Below are 14,945 nucleotides of genomic sequence, written 5' to 3'. Positions count from 1 at the left end.
ACAATAATTTTAGATGTTTGTTTTTATTTGGTTGTAGATGTTTTTTTTTTCAAATTTTAGATATTTCTTTTAATTTAATTCTGATTATTTCTCATAAAAATTTGAATTTACCTTCCTTCCAAAATAAAAAATAAAAAAGAAAGACTCGATCCTTTTTTTTCTAATGAGCTTTTTTTTTATACTAATTGTCTGCACCCTAATTAATTAACTAATAAAATTGGATAAGAGAAATATCTTAAACATAAAGTATGTAACCCTACATGTATCCGTTCCATTCCAATTCGGCCGACGCAAAGTCATCCCTACTTGAACAACGTATTGTTTTACGCTTTTACTCTTTTGACAATAAAACTAGACACATAATCTTAATCTTTCCAATATCCACGTATATACTTCTCTTTTTCCTGATTATATCTCATCTGAAGCAAGTTGCCAAATCAAAGGAAAATGTATTTTATTTTATAATTATTATATGATACCACCATCTAATAAATACTAGTACTAGTTGAAAGGGCCATAAACTACTCTGATCTATTTCTGAACTCTTTAGTTTCCCTATATAAAACCCTCTTCTCATGCATCGACTCTTACTTTATATTATATCTGCTTCTTCTATTTCTTTCTGCTGAATTGCTGCCACCCTTTCTGTTTCACAGGTTCCCCTTTCTTCTCACTCTATTTTTCCAAGCCTTTTCTTTTGTTCCATCTACCATGTGCAGCTTATACCTGACAATATGTACAAATGTTTGTTTCTTTACTTTTCAGGAGTTGAAACAAAATAAAATGGAAGAAACTGCTTTCTTCTCTATATAGATTTTGGCAGAGAAAGATAATATATAATACTTTTTTTTCTTTCTTTATTTATTTATTAAAAGTATTGTAATCTATAATGCCAGTTCCACTTGCTCCTTATCCAACACCACCGGCTCCACATACTCCTCCATCCGCAAATGGTATCTTAATTTTTCTTCATGTGTGCCTCGTTGGATTGGTTTCTTCATGTCTAATTTTGATTTTGATGGTGTAAGGAAACTTAAAGGAACACAAAAAATGGAATTGAGATGAAGATTTGCTAAGAGAGAATGTGTAATTAGTTTGGCCATTTGATAATTGAAAATTGTCTTTAACAACTTAAGTTGAAATCAATCGGTTTTGGCAAGCAGGTCAACAGAGCCAACTTGTGTGTTCTGGCTGTAGAAACCTTTTGCTCTATCCGGTTGGAGCCTCCTCTGTTTGCTGTGCTGTTTGCAATGCAGTCACCGCCGTGCCGCCTCCCGGTATCTCTCACTTCTCTCCACGCTTACCCTCCTCTGTTATGAATGATTTTATATTAACGTCGATGAAATTTTTTTTTTTAAAACTTAAAGTCGATTAAAAGAGACACATGAATAATTATATTTTTAATTTGTTCTTTATACTAGAATTTCTTCTGTGTTTTTGTGAATTTTTTGCATAAAATTTTTTTATTAAAAATTAAATTCTAAATTTTTAAATGATAGAAACTCTAATTTCATGTTACTAATGATTAACAGGAACGGAAATGGCCCAGTTAATCTGTGGAGGCTGCCATACATTACTAATGTACATCCGTGGCGCAACAAGTGTCCAATGCTCATGCTGTCACACTGTGAATCTAGCCATGGAAGGTAGTTATTGAACAAGTCTACTAGCATAGCATCTCAATAGCTTTCCAAACATATGAAGTTAAAGTTAAAGTTATAATAGACATCTATAAATGCAAAAATTAAATTTAGATATTAATTAACATATTATATTATATTTTTTAGTTTTAATAAACACAAATTATTTTTAAAAAATATTATGTTAGATACTTTTAAAAGTATTTCTATTTTTTAAAACAACTACATAATTTTTTTATTTGCCAAATATAAAATAAAAAGTTTCTGCTTTAAAAAATGTACACATCTCTTTAAAAAACTTTCCTAAATCAAGTCTAAGAAGTTTTGAACAACAAAATTGTGATGATGCAGCAAATCAGGTGGCACATGTCAATTGTGGCAGCTGCAGGATGCTACTGATGTACCAATATGGAGCAACATCTGTTAAATGTGCAGTTTGCAATTTTGTAACTTCAATTGGGGTCAGTTCAAATTATGTAAATTTTCTATTTTTCATTTGATATTTATTTTATTTCAATTAAATTTTATTTTTAGTTTTATCTACTATTTTTTATTTTTTATAAAATTCTAAAAATAAAAAATATTAAGAATAAAAATATAAAAATATAAACTAAACACATCTTAAATTTCTTCTGCTTTAAAGATATGTTAACGGACTATTGTGAAAATTTGTTTCTTGTCTTGGATAAGCAAAAATTAGTTATTAATATACTATTATATCCAAATTAGCAATTATTTTAATTCTTAAATCTTAAACCTAAAAGGAATGAGGAAAAAAAAATTGCTTATGTGATGTGAAAATTTTGCTATTATAAACAATGATTTACAATGTGTTACCGAATTTATGAATTATGCAGGCATCAACAAGCATCACAGAGCAGAAGTTCAGCAACTAAATCAAACTATATATAGAGCAAAGTTAAATGATACAGAGACTCTACTATCTTGGTTTTGCTAGTTACATGTTGTTGGCCATAAGAATAAAGACTTTGTAAAGAGTACCATATTATGAGAGAGGGAACTCTCCACATTTTATAGAGTTACTTTTCTCTGCGTGATTTATTTTTTTGTTTGTTTGGGGGGGTGGTTGTTTTGATTTAGATTGGGTGTGTAAATAACTATTATGCTAAGATTTTAAGTATGTGTGCTTTTTCAATATTAAATAGAGGTGAATTCTATCCAATTCTTCTTAAAATAATATGTAAATTATTTTTTATAATGTGTTACATTTTAATTGAATATCTACTTTTAATTTGAGTTACTATTTTAATTATAGTTAGATTATATTGTAATTAAATTTTTAAAAGATAGGGATAAATGTATAATTTATTAAAACATTAGAAACTGATTTTTTTTTAATTTTTCAAATCACGTTAACTATGGTCCTAATCCTAAATTCTTCTTTCTCGTTCTCTCTCAATGTCAATCAGTAACTCTTCTTCACCAGTCAGCCTCTCCTGAAGTCTCGAACGGCCAAACTTCAGAGTCCAGAAGTCACGATCGCCGACTCCTCTGATTTGTCTCGTTAGCTCCGATGCGTCTCCAACACTGCACCATCACATCTGTGGCTTCCCTGCTTTGTGTCGTCGCGTCTCCTTATTTCGGTGCGTCTCTCGTCGTCGCATCCTCGTCCGTCATTGCGGTCACCACTGGCCAGAGTCTGTTTTATCGTGCTTGGACAGGTTGATTTTTTTTCTTCTCTGGGTTCTTGAAACTTCCTGTTAGTTTTTTTTAGTTATTCAGTTAGCTTATAATTTGATTACATTCAACAAAGCGGTGCTACTTGGGAGGCGCGAAGAGGATAAAGGAGTGGGAGAAAAACCAAAGGTTAAAAGCTATTACTGAGGGCTATGATACATCTTTTGAAAATGATTTGAAAAAAAAAATCATATTTTAATTTTTAATAATTTAAAAAATTGTATAATTATCTATTTTAAAAATTAATTTAATTATAATAACCAATTAAAAAATAATACATTCCACTAAAGTAAATTACATGTTACTTTGCAAAAAAAATATGATAAAATTCACCTTAAATAAAATGTACATAAAAAAACATATGCATTTAAAAGAACTTACATTAGTCTCATAGCCATTAAGTAAGATCAGAGGTTAATTTTTTTTGAGTCTAATGTAAGTTACTTTGGATAATAATAAGATATATGATGACATGTGTTTGTGTATGGAGCTTTAGACATGTCAATAATTTCTTGAAGATGCCTTTTTGGAATCAGAAAAGGTCCAATACGGCCACAAAAAGGTAAGTAATCAATTTGATGTGTTTGATTCAACAATATAACATCTGGTCCAAGATCCCAATAGATATTTTCAAAATGAAATTGAGGTGAAGATTTGATCAGCAAGAAACTACCAAGGGTTTATTCTATGGTTATTAATGCTGATATTGACTTGCATCGGAATTTTAGATACGCAAACTATGTTAATTGAGAATTGGATATGTATTGCAGACTTTATCAACATCTAATTAGGATTTAGCTCATCCTTTTTGGATACGACTATAATATTTTTCTTGTGTTGACTCGGAAGCGTTAAAACTTAAAAGTAAAACGGTTAGCGGCTTAGCGCATTTCATTTAGGATGTGCTATTATGGAAAGCTTTTTTTCTTTATAAGGCGTTAAACCATTATGCGCATTTAGTGAGAAAGCCAGAAAGAAAAAGAAAAAAATAAAGAAAAAACAAAATGAAGAGAAAAAAAAAAAGAAAAAATAAAAGAAAACAAAAAGGAAAAAGAAAAAGAAGAAAAAATGCGCATACATATAAGGTGTTGTAGTGTTTTTTTCTTGTTTACATTATTATTGTTCTTGGAACTGTATTCTCCCACTTTTAGCAGTGAGTGAGTGCTTAAACAATAATAAAAAAAAAACATATATCTCATTACAGTTGCACTGTTGCAGAATGTGCATACAAGCTCATTTCGTACAGCATCCAACATATTTTTCCTTATTACAACAAGCAACCTTTCGGTTTGTTTATATATAATGCATAAATATAATAAAGTAAAAATAATAGTAAGGGTCAATATTTTACGTAAAATAAAAAATAAAAAATTAAATCATATTAATCCAATACTTTTCAATTTTTATAATTTCCAACAGCCCTCTTATCATGTCAAGTGTTTTTTTTATTATTATTAAATCATTGATATTTAAATTCTATTATGATAAATTTTCCATTTAAATCTTATAATCATAAATTGAACCAACTTACATGCAAAGAATAGGGATCTTTCAGCAATTTTTTTTTATTTCTTAAAAAATAAGTATACTTATCACCTTAACCAATTTTAAGTTTATTTCTTTAATTTATCAAGTTTTATTTTGTATGGGCTATGAGCAATCTAGGGAATATTTTGGACTCCCCAACAAATTCACAATCGTCACCTTCAATTGAAAATTACACTTATGGAAGTAGCAGGCGTTTATCATTCCAAATTAAATATCTTTTCTCCCATATCTTTCCTCTTGTGAATCCTTAATCCTTTCAAATGCTTGCTACTAATAAGAGTAAAATTGTGGTGCTGGCAAAAAATCTTAAGAAGTTGGACTGCATATACAATAAGAGTTAACTTGTCTTTCTCATTATGATGCAAGCATTTTGCAAGGAAAACGTCACCACGCACTTATCTGCCGAAGAAATGTTATGAACACATTAGGAAGTTTGTATTTTATATATGTATATAACAAACAAAAAACAAGAACAACTCCTAGTTCTGTTCTTATGTTGTATATATGCTCCAATGTCAGTCATATATATGACCTGCAAATCATGTCAAGCAAACCTTATTCTAAAAATTTAATGAAGGTTTTTGATGTAACACCCTAATATTCAAATCCTTATGCTCGAGTCATAAGTCAATGATATTACGGTGGTACGACTCTCAGGTGGATTTTTAATAAATAAATATAGGTAATTCCGAAAGGAGTATTAATCGAGAAGCCTGAAAAGAGTAGAAATAAAATCGCGAAGACGTATCTCTCACGTTTCGACAACGTAACAAAAGATAAACCGTGAAGCCAAAAACGATATACGGACAAGGCGTAAAGGAGATTAAGAGATAGATAACAGATAGATATATATAACATAAGTAAATAGCTACTAGTCGCTGTAGCCCTCCGACTCATGGCATACACGGTACTTCCACCGTCATCCTCCATATCTCATATAATCATCTTTGATCATCATTGATCATAACTTTTCCCCTTGCTTCACTCGCAAGTTACCACATCCCCTAGCTCATTGCTAGGCATATCAGAATGATTTAATACATAAGAGGTGAGATCGGAGGCTTAGAAGTATGAGATTTGGCTTTTAAAACTCAAAAATCAACTTTGGCATGAAAACAGGGCCACGCGTACGCGCACTCCACGCGCACGCGTGGATGGCCACAAAACTCATCGACGCGCAAGCATCATACGCGCAGACGCGCGGGTTGAAAAATAGCCAAACGACGCGCAAGCGTCAGCTACGCGTACGCGTGGGTGCTCTTGCGCCCCAGGCACAAAACTGGCACAATTCTGGCACAACTCTCGGGAAAATAGATGGGCATTTGGTGCAGCGCATCGATGCGCCCGCGCACACCACGCGCACGCGTGGATAGTGCCTTCTTGAAGAACGACGCGTACGCGCCAAGTGCGCCTACGCGTGGAGGGTCATTCTGCTAAAAATTTTCTAAGTTAAAAGCTGCAGAATTTACAAATTCAACCCCCAATCTTTCGACGGACATAAATTTCTCATTTTAAATCATTTTTCACCCGTTCTTTAAACGGCATGGACATCCCGGATCCAATTTTATTTCTAAACAGATTTGGCACAAAACAGAGATCCGTAGTCCAAGTTATGTCCCGTCAAAGTATGCCCAAAAACCATGTTTTCATACAAAACCACCAACCTAGGGCTCCTAAAAATGACAAATCACAAGGGTTTGAGCACTTCTTACCTCAGCCCATATGAAGTAGGGATAGAACCCACTTAGAATCCATATTGGAGTATCCCTAAACACCCAAAATCACAAGATTTCAACACTAACTATCCAAAAACGTGTAATAGTGGGGAATTTCGAAAACTGGGCAGAGATAAATGAAATACTTACTACCAAACTTAGATAGAATTGTAGAGGATGAGAAGAGCAACGCGTGGCCGCAAACGGCTCGTCAATCGGAGCTCCGTAGCTCAAGTTATGGTGGTTTGAAGATCAAAGAGAGTTAGGTTTTCTCTCTTCTCAAATCAGCGCCCCAACCCTTCTTTTTAGGGTAAAATGAGCTGAAATGCTCACAACTAATGTTTATATATGTTGGGTCTTGGGCCCACTTAGGCCCGGTTCACTTATTTTTGCCCATTGGCCCAATTTTGGGCCAAAACCTTTAAGATTAGCACTCTAAATCGCACTTTAAATATTTCTACCTTCCCTAATTATAATTCCTCATTTCTTAATCTTATTTACCCATAATCAATTTTCTTAGTTGTAGTACCAGACAGATCTCAGCCGGTACTGTCGGTCAAAATTCCACTGCGCACTTTTACGCAGAAAACTATATTTTCCGACTCGGAAAAATTCACTGAATCCAAATATCATATTTAAATTATCAAATTCCAATTGCCAAATATTCCAAACATATTCGCTCCTATTTAACTTATTATTTAATTAATTTCGGTTAGACCGGGTATTACAACCCACAATCTTAAAAGCAGTTTTCTTTGGTGTGTTTCTTCTTTAGACTCCTTACTCGTCGCAAAGTTATTCTGTCCTTGGGGAAAGTGTTGTACGTATCCTCTCTCCTTAAACTCTCGACCACTTGGTGCGAATCCTTGGTTGTGCTCTCTATGACTTCCCTTCTCTGCAACCCTCCTTTTCACACACTCTTCATCAATTCTGCTCTTATTCACTAACTCTGAAAATGTTCGGATCTCCATTGGTCCCACTGAACTTAAGATGTCGCTCCGGAGCCCTCCTTCATACTTAATGCATTTCCATTCCTCGAAGTTTCCCGGAGCTCCTTGACACATGCGGGAAAACCTGAATAGCTCCTCAAATTTGTCTGTATACTCAGATATGGACATAGCACCCTGCTTCAGCTGCAGTAACTCAAGTTCCTTGGCTGTCTTGGTAGAATTTGGAAAGTACTTTTTATAAAATTCCACCTGGAAGGCATCCCAAGTGATATGATCATTCCCCTGTTGCAGGAGACGTCGAGCCCCGTGCCACCAATACGGCATGCAATCGCATCATCAATTCATCCCATCAAGAACAGCCCTCACACCCACCGACACCAGCATGAAGGGCCTCTCAATTGTACAAACACAAGCAATACAGGCAAGTAATACACAAACATGATACAAGTAGAACAAGTAGCATATAGTGCGCAACCGTCATACGCGCGAACGCGCAGATTGAAAATTAGCCAAACGACGCGCAAGCGTCAGCCACGCGTACGCGTGGGTGCTCTTGCGCCCCAAGCACAAAACTGGCACAACTCTGGCACAACTCTCGGGAAAATAGCTGGGCATTTGGTGCAGCGCATCGATGCGCCCGCGCACACCACGCGCACGCGTGGATAGTGCCTTCTTGAAGAACGACGCGTACGCGCCAAGTGCGCCTACGCGTGGAGGGTCATTCTGCCAAAAATTTTCTAAGTTAAAAGCTGCAGAATTTACAGATTCAACCCCCAATCTTCCGACGGACATAAATTTCTCATTTTAAATCATTTTTCACCCGTTCTTTAAACGGCATGGACATCCCGGATCCAATTTTATTTTTTGAAAACTGGGCATCGATAAATGAAATACTTACCACCAAACTTAGATAGAATTGTAGAGGATGAGAAGAGCAACGTGTGGCCGCAAACGGCTCGTCAATCGGAGCTCTGTAACTCAAGTTATGGTGGTTTGAAGATCAAAGAGAGTTAGGTTTTCTCTCTTCTCTTCTCTCTTCTCAAATCAGCGCCCCAACCCTTCTTTTTAGGGTAAAATGAGCTGAAATGCTCACAACTAATGTTTATATATGTTGGGTCTTGGGCCCACTTAGGCCCGGTTCACTTATTTTTGCCCATTGGCCCAATTTTGGGCCAAAACCTTTAAGATTAGCGCTCTAAATCGCACTTTAAATATTTCTACCTTCCCTAATTATAATTCCTCATTTCTTAATCTTATTTACCCATAATCAATTTTCTCAGTTGTAGTACCAGACAGATCTCAGCCGGTACTGCCGGTCAAAATTCCACTGCGCACTTTTACGCAGAAAACTATATTTTCCGACTCGGAAAAATTCACTGAATCCAAATATCATATTTAAATTATCAAATTCCAATTGCCAAATCTTCCAACCATATTCACTCCTATTTAACTTATTATTTACTAAATTTCGGTTAGACCGGGTATTACATTTGATGGTTTAGAGAAGGGGGTTTGAATATATGACATTCTTTTTATATGATTAATAAAGCCTTTAAGTAGCTTCTGTTTGGTCTGCGCAACAGATTATGCAGAAGAGCAGGAGACAATTTCATTTGGTCTCATAAATTGTGAAAACAGAATTAGAGTAGAGAAGAAAAGAATGACACAGTCATATATCCTGGTTCAGTTGCCTAGTGCAATGCAACCTACATCCAGTTTCCACCACAACGTTGGTAAAATTTTCACTATCTATCCAAGTATTACATCACTAATCCCAAGGACTCAACTTAATCCTATCAAAGACACATCAAGCTTCAACACAAACTTGACTTGGCTATGTAACTACCTAGACTTGACACACTAAGTGCTTACCCAACTTAGCAAATGTTACCTCATAGGTACAAGACACAAAAGGAAAATACAACAAAAAAAAATCTGAAATCACTCTTGGTTTTTTTCTCAAGTATTTCTCTCAACCTTTTTCACTCAATGGCTTTTACTCAATGCCTCTCTTGACTTTTACCACTCAAAGAAAACAAAGAAAGATACATCATTGAAACAGAAATACAAACAGTAAACTATGAAGGAGATGATGATTCACAGCCTTGACTTTATGCGCTGAACCCAACTTCTGAACTCAAAATATTGTTCATCATCTTGGCGGAGTACTCCCTTTAATGTAGGTACAATGCCTCCAAGACTTCAAACTCAGTTTGTAAGGTTACACACTTTGCTCTCTCTTAGGTTCTCTCTTCTTGAGCTCTAATGAGAATCATTTTCCCTTTTGTATCTTGCTCTGAGTCACAGCACGGTGAGGGTTTCTTCAAAGTCAACTTCTTGGTTCTTGAACCAATTGTAACCTTCTCTTCGCTTTCTTCAATCAACCCCAAAATTAGGGATTTTGAATCAAGACTCAGTCCCGTAGCAGACTGATGTGAGGGAATTTGCCGGTTAGGAATTTCACAAAGTAATTCCGTTGCTAGTATAGTCCAAACCGACAAATAACTCTCACAATCAAAGTTTAGTTTGGTTGTCACAAGTTCAACCCAATAAAAATAATGGAGAGTATTACTCCCGGTCGTTCTCCCTAGAAATTACAATCGAATGCTCAATTATTAGTTATGAGTTTCACGGGGGTTTTCATATGAGAAGACTACAATAATCTAAATAACAAGAAATTTAAATGATAATAAAAGTAAATCAAACAACTAAAGATAACAAATACTAAAAAGAGGCATTTATATATGGCAAGGATTGAGAATCAAGGTTTTCTATCCTAGTCATTAATCATAACACAATAATTATCAAGAGTTAAAACCCATTACGTTATCTCCAACATTGGGAGAAAGTCTAATATGGCTAGTTAATCCCAATCCATAAGTAATGTCAATGGAAACAAAATTAACTAATCACTCTAGATCACCAATCTAAATTGGATATTAATGACTCAAGAGTATCTAACTTCTCTTTTCAAGCCAAGAATGCTCAAAATCTACTCTAAACCTAAGCCAAGCATTTTATCAAACACTTGGTGTGCAATAAAAGAAAGGCATATTAAATTGCAAGAAATATAAATTCTAAGGCTACCAATGCAAGAAGATAACAATAACAACTCAATTAAACAATAAGAAACATAAAAAGACATCAATTACATTAAAGAAAATTGAAATTAACAAGAGTTCATAAACTAAAAAGTAGCTCAAAAGATAAATTAACAAGAAGAAAAAAGAGAACAAAGATATAATAACAAGAAATTGCAAGAAAAACTAATTGAAAACAAAAATTAAAACCTAAATCTAAGAGACAATTGAACTAAAAACCCTAATTTCTAGAGAGAAAATGGAGCTTCTCTCTCTATAACTAACCTAAAGCATGTTTCCTACACAACTCTAATTGCTCCCCCCTTATTCCTTCTTGAATTCTACCTCACATAGCTTCAGAAATGAATTAGATTTGGGCCTCCTTGAGCTCAGAAATCGCCCCTAGCATGTTCCTTTAATGAGGTCACATGACAAGTATCACGTGTACGCGTGGCGTGGCCTGGCGAATTTTCTTCCTCACACGTACGCGTGGTCATGGTTTCCACAAAATCCTCATTTCTTCATGAATTCTCCATTTTACATGCTTTTCTTCACTTCTTCAATCCAATCTTTGCCTTCTAAGATTGAAATCACTAAACAAACACATCAAAGCATCGAATGGAATTAAAGAGAATTAAATTTAGCAATTTAAGGTACTAAAAAGCATGTTTTCACTCTTAAGCACAATTTAGGAGAAATTTACAAAATCATGCTATTTCATTGAATAAATGCGGGATAAGTTGATAAAATCCACTAAATTCAATATAAGATAAACCACGAAATTGGGGTTTATCAACCTCCCCACACTTAAACCAAGCATGTGCTCATGCTAAACTCAAGAGAGGTACAAGAAAGGAGTATCAATATTTATTCAATGCAAGTAAACTATCTATATGCAATCTATCTACATGCATGCAACTACTTGGTAAAAATAAATTAATTCCCAAAAAAGCATGTATAAACATAACGGTTAAAGCAATCACAATCAAATCAAATCCACAATTGAATTGAGTTATTGAAAAGAATTTACAAACTCAAAAGATAAGAGATGATCATAGGTGAAAACATGTAGTTGAGCAATCAAACCCCTCATCGGATGTATATCCACTCTAGTCACTCAAGTGTATAGGGTTGATTCACTCAATTCTCTTCTAATAATACTTTCTAAAATTTATTTTTCATCTAACAATCATAATTATTCAATGCATGCCTACAAATATCATGAGGACTTTTCAAGGGTTGTAATGTGGTTAGGGTCAAGGTAATGATATATATGGTTAAGTGAGTTTGAAATTTGAATCTTTGACTAACTTAAGTTGTCACCTAACGTATATAAAAACCTATGCAATTCAAATACAAACCTAACTACCCATTCTTCACTTTTTCACACACTCATGCATTCTTTTCAACCATAACACATATGCATTGTTATTATTACTCTTCTTTGGGGCATTTTGTCCTCTTTTTATTGTTTTTCTTTTTTTTTCACAATAAAATATATACAAAAAGTGTTAATCCATATGGTTTAAAAATTTAATGCATGAGTATGTATCCAATTCCCAAGATTTTCAACAAAAATACAAAAATACACTTTTATCTCAACCAATATTTCCAAGCTTTCCATACTTAAATGATACACACTCTCACTAGCCTAAGCTAATCAAAGATCCAAACAAGGAACATTTATTATTTTTCACTTAGGGGTAGTGATGTGCTAAAATTAAGAACAAAAGAGAATTAAAATAGGCTCAAAGTTGGCTAACAAATGGTAGACAAAAGGGTAAGGCCATTTGGGTAAGTGAGCCCAAATGAAATAAAGGTCTCAATCATATAAATGCATTCATACACCAAATAATAGACATAAAGAATCAAACAAATCAAAGATTACAATCATAGAGAGAGAATAATAAACACAAGAAGGAAAATAGTGGTTATATGATGCAACCACACAATTAGGCTAAAAAACTCACAAGTTTATGTGTTCTTAGCTCAAAAACATATTCCACAATATATAATTCAAGCAAGTTCAATAAATTTTTCTTTCAAATCAATTGGGGTGCCCTATAGATAAATTCCTTGAAAAATTTTATTATTTTGACTAAGGTTATTATATATATGCAATCCAAGAAAATGCAACTAAAAATTCTAAAAGACCTAGTAATAACAGAAAAATAAAATGTGAAAGTGTTGGGATTAGAAATTTTTCACCCAAAAATTGGCCGATTGGTCGGACGACCTCCCCACGCTTAAAAGTTTGCACCGTCCTCGGTGCATTCAAAGATGAGCAAGGGGGTATGGCGACTACATGGATTGCCACCTTCAGCTGGTCGTTCAACTGGCTGCTACGTGTTCTTTCTTCCACTTCCATTGTTGCTTATGGAAAATCATCCTTAAAGATAGAAAACAGGATAGTAAGACAAGTAAATGCAAAAGCAAGGAAGTATAGATTGTTGGAATGAGGTAATGATCACTAAAATGAAGTGAGTGAATTAATGTGTAACATTGATGAAAATAAGTGTGTGAATTCTAAGTTGCGCGCAGTTTAGAACACACACACTAGCATAGAAGGCTATGACACAACTACACAAAAGAAGTATGCACTTCACTCATTCTAGTGTGCTTGAGATACTTTAAAGAAAACTTGTAGGTTAAGACAAACAAACAAATAATAAAGAAGTATGAAAGCACCCAAGCAAATAATCAAGCAATTGTGAAATGGATGAAGAATGGACATTGGTTGATGTGCAAGAGAATTCAATGAATCAAATAAAATATAGAGCTCACACATCAAACAATGACACACATTGAAGTTTGTTTGCATCACCTAATTGACATAAAGTGGGAAACATGGTTGTTATGCAACTTAGAAAAAGTGCGATATAAGGTAAAATCAATCACATAGCAAGCATGGTCTATATAGCTTGAGAATTTCAAAAAGAGGTCCCTACGTGAGCTTACAATTTAATTTTACAAATGAAGCATTATGCCAAAATGACTAGTTTCAAGTATGTGTAGAGAACATAGTTAGACAATTAAAGATTAACATGTCATTAAGGCATAATCATAACATATGGATGCATATGATCAAGCAACACAATGCATTGAGATAAATGCACAGCATCTAACATCAAAAATTGCCTAGTCAAAGTAAAGAATTCAAATCACATGGTGGCCAAAACATGCAATTCAAAAGATTTAGAATGCTTTGAAGGAAATGTCATAAGTACTTGGTATGCACAATTATTAAGCATGAAAATTCAATACCAAGCAACAAAGTAAAACCTCAACAAAGAAATCCAACAATGAATATCAATAACCATGATGCTAAAATAGCAACATGTCAGTAATCAACAATAATATCTCAGCACAATCAACAAATCAAATCATTAATCCAACACTTAGGACCTAAAATAGAAAATTAAACTAACTAACTAACTAACTAACTAATTAACTAACTAAAGAAAATGATGGTGGATGGTAAATGGTGGTGGTGGATGATGGTTGAAAGGAAGAAAGAAGAGAAGAGAAGAGAAGAGAAGAGAAGAGAAGAGAAAAGAAGAAAAGAAATGGAGAGAAGAGAAGAAAAGAAGAGTGTGTGAAATAGGGCAGGTGGTCACGCCTACGCGTGGGTCATTGAAGAACTGAAGATTGATGGTTTAGAGGTTATAGTAAACTCTCGTTGCAAGTATAGTTACTAAACAAAGCAATCAACCTTTCTTACAAACGTTTTGGTTGTCACAAGTAACAAACCCCTTTGAAATTGATAACCGAGTATTCAAACCTCGGGTCGTCTTCTCAAGGAATTGCAGGGAACTATGTTCTTATTATTGGTTATGAGCCTTGTAAATTGGGGTTTTGGATTAAGGTAAAAAGTTAGTTGAATGACAAGTAAAATAAAATAATAATAACTATAAAATAAACTTTTGGCAAGGCATGAGAAATTGGAAGTCCAGACTTAGTTATCCTTATCAATAATAATGAAAGTTGAATCTTAATTCCACTTAGTTGACCTTTACTAAAGCAAAGGAAAGTCAAGGGATAAATTGGTTTGATCTTCGAATCCTATTTATTTCCTAAGAAAAGATTGGTATTATTGAAGTTCAACTCAATTGGCAAGATAACAATTATAAATTATGCTGTTGAATTGGATAACTCCTGAGTTACTGATTTCTTAACCAAAACCAAAAGGGGAAAAGTAAATCTACTGGAATAAGAATGCCTTCAGATGGGAAGCAATAATCATGTAAATAAAAGAAAGCAATATTAAACTGAAATACCTCAAATTGCATTAACAAAAGAACTTAAATCTGACAT

At 34.0% G+C, this 14,945-nt stretch overlaps 1 protein-coding gene across 3 annotated transcripts; it reads left to right on the top strand.

The window, feature by feature from the left end:
- LOC107617573 (protein LOL1) lies at positions 261-2,823 on the top strand. 3 transcript variants are annotated; one of them, XM_016319358.2, is made up of 6 exons: positions 261-656; positions 766-953; positions 1,164-1,277; positions 1,533-1,646; positions 1,992-2,101; positions 2,498-2,823. In XM_016319358.2, the coding sequence occupies exons 2-6, from the start codon at positions 890-892 to the stop codon at positions 2,534-2,536; spliced, it is 441 nt and encodes a 146-aa protein (XP_016174844.1). In that variant the 5' UTR covers positions 261-656; positions 766-889; the 3' UTR covers positions 2,537-2,823. The 3 variants fall into 3 exon arrangements, with proteins under 3 accessions (XP_016174844.1, XP_020975603.1, XP_016174851.1); XM_021119944.1 differs by having other exon boundaries at positions 1,992-2,116; XM_016319365.2 differs by lacking the exon at positions 1,992-2,101.

Source organism: Arachis ipaensis, chromosome B01, assembly GCF_000816755.2.
Source record: "Arachis ipaensis cultivar K30076 chromosome B01, Araip1.1, whole genome shotgun sequence".
NCBI classification, from domain to species: Eukaryota; Viridiplantae; Streptophyta; class Magnoliopsida; order Fabales; family Fabaceae; genus Arachis; species Arachis ipaensis.
Note: the sequence above shows the minus strand (reverse complement) of the source record. Positions and strands in the feature narration are given on the sequence as shown.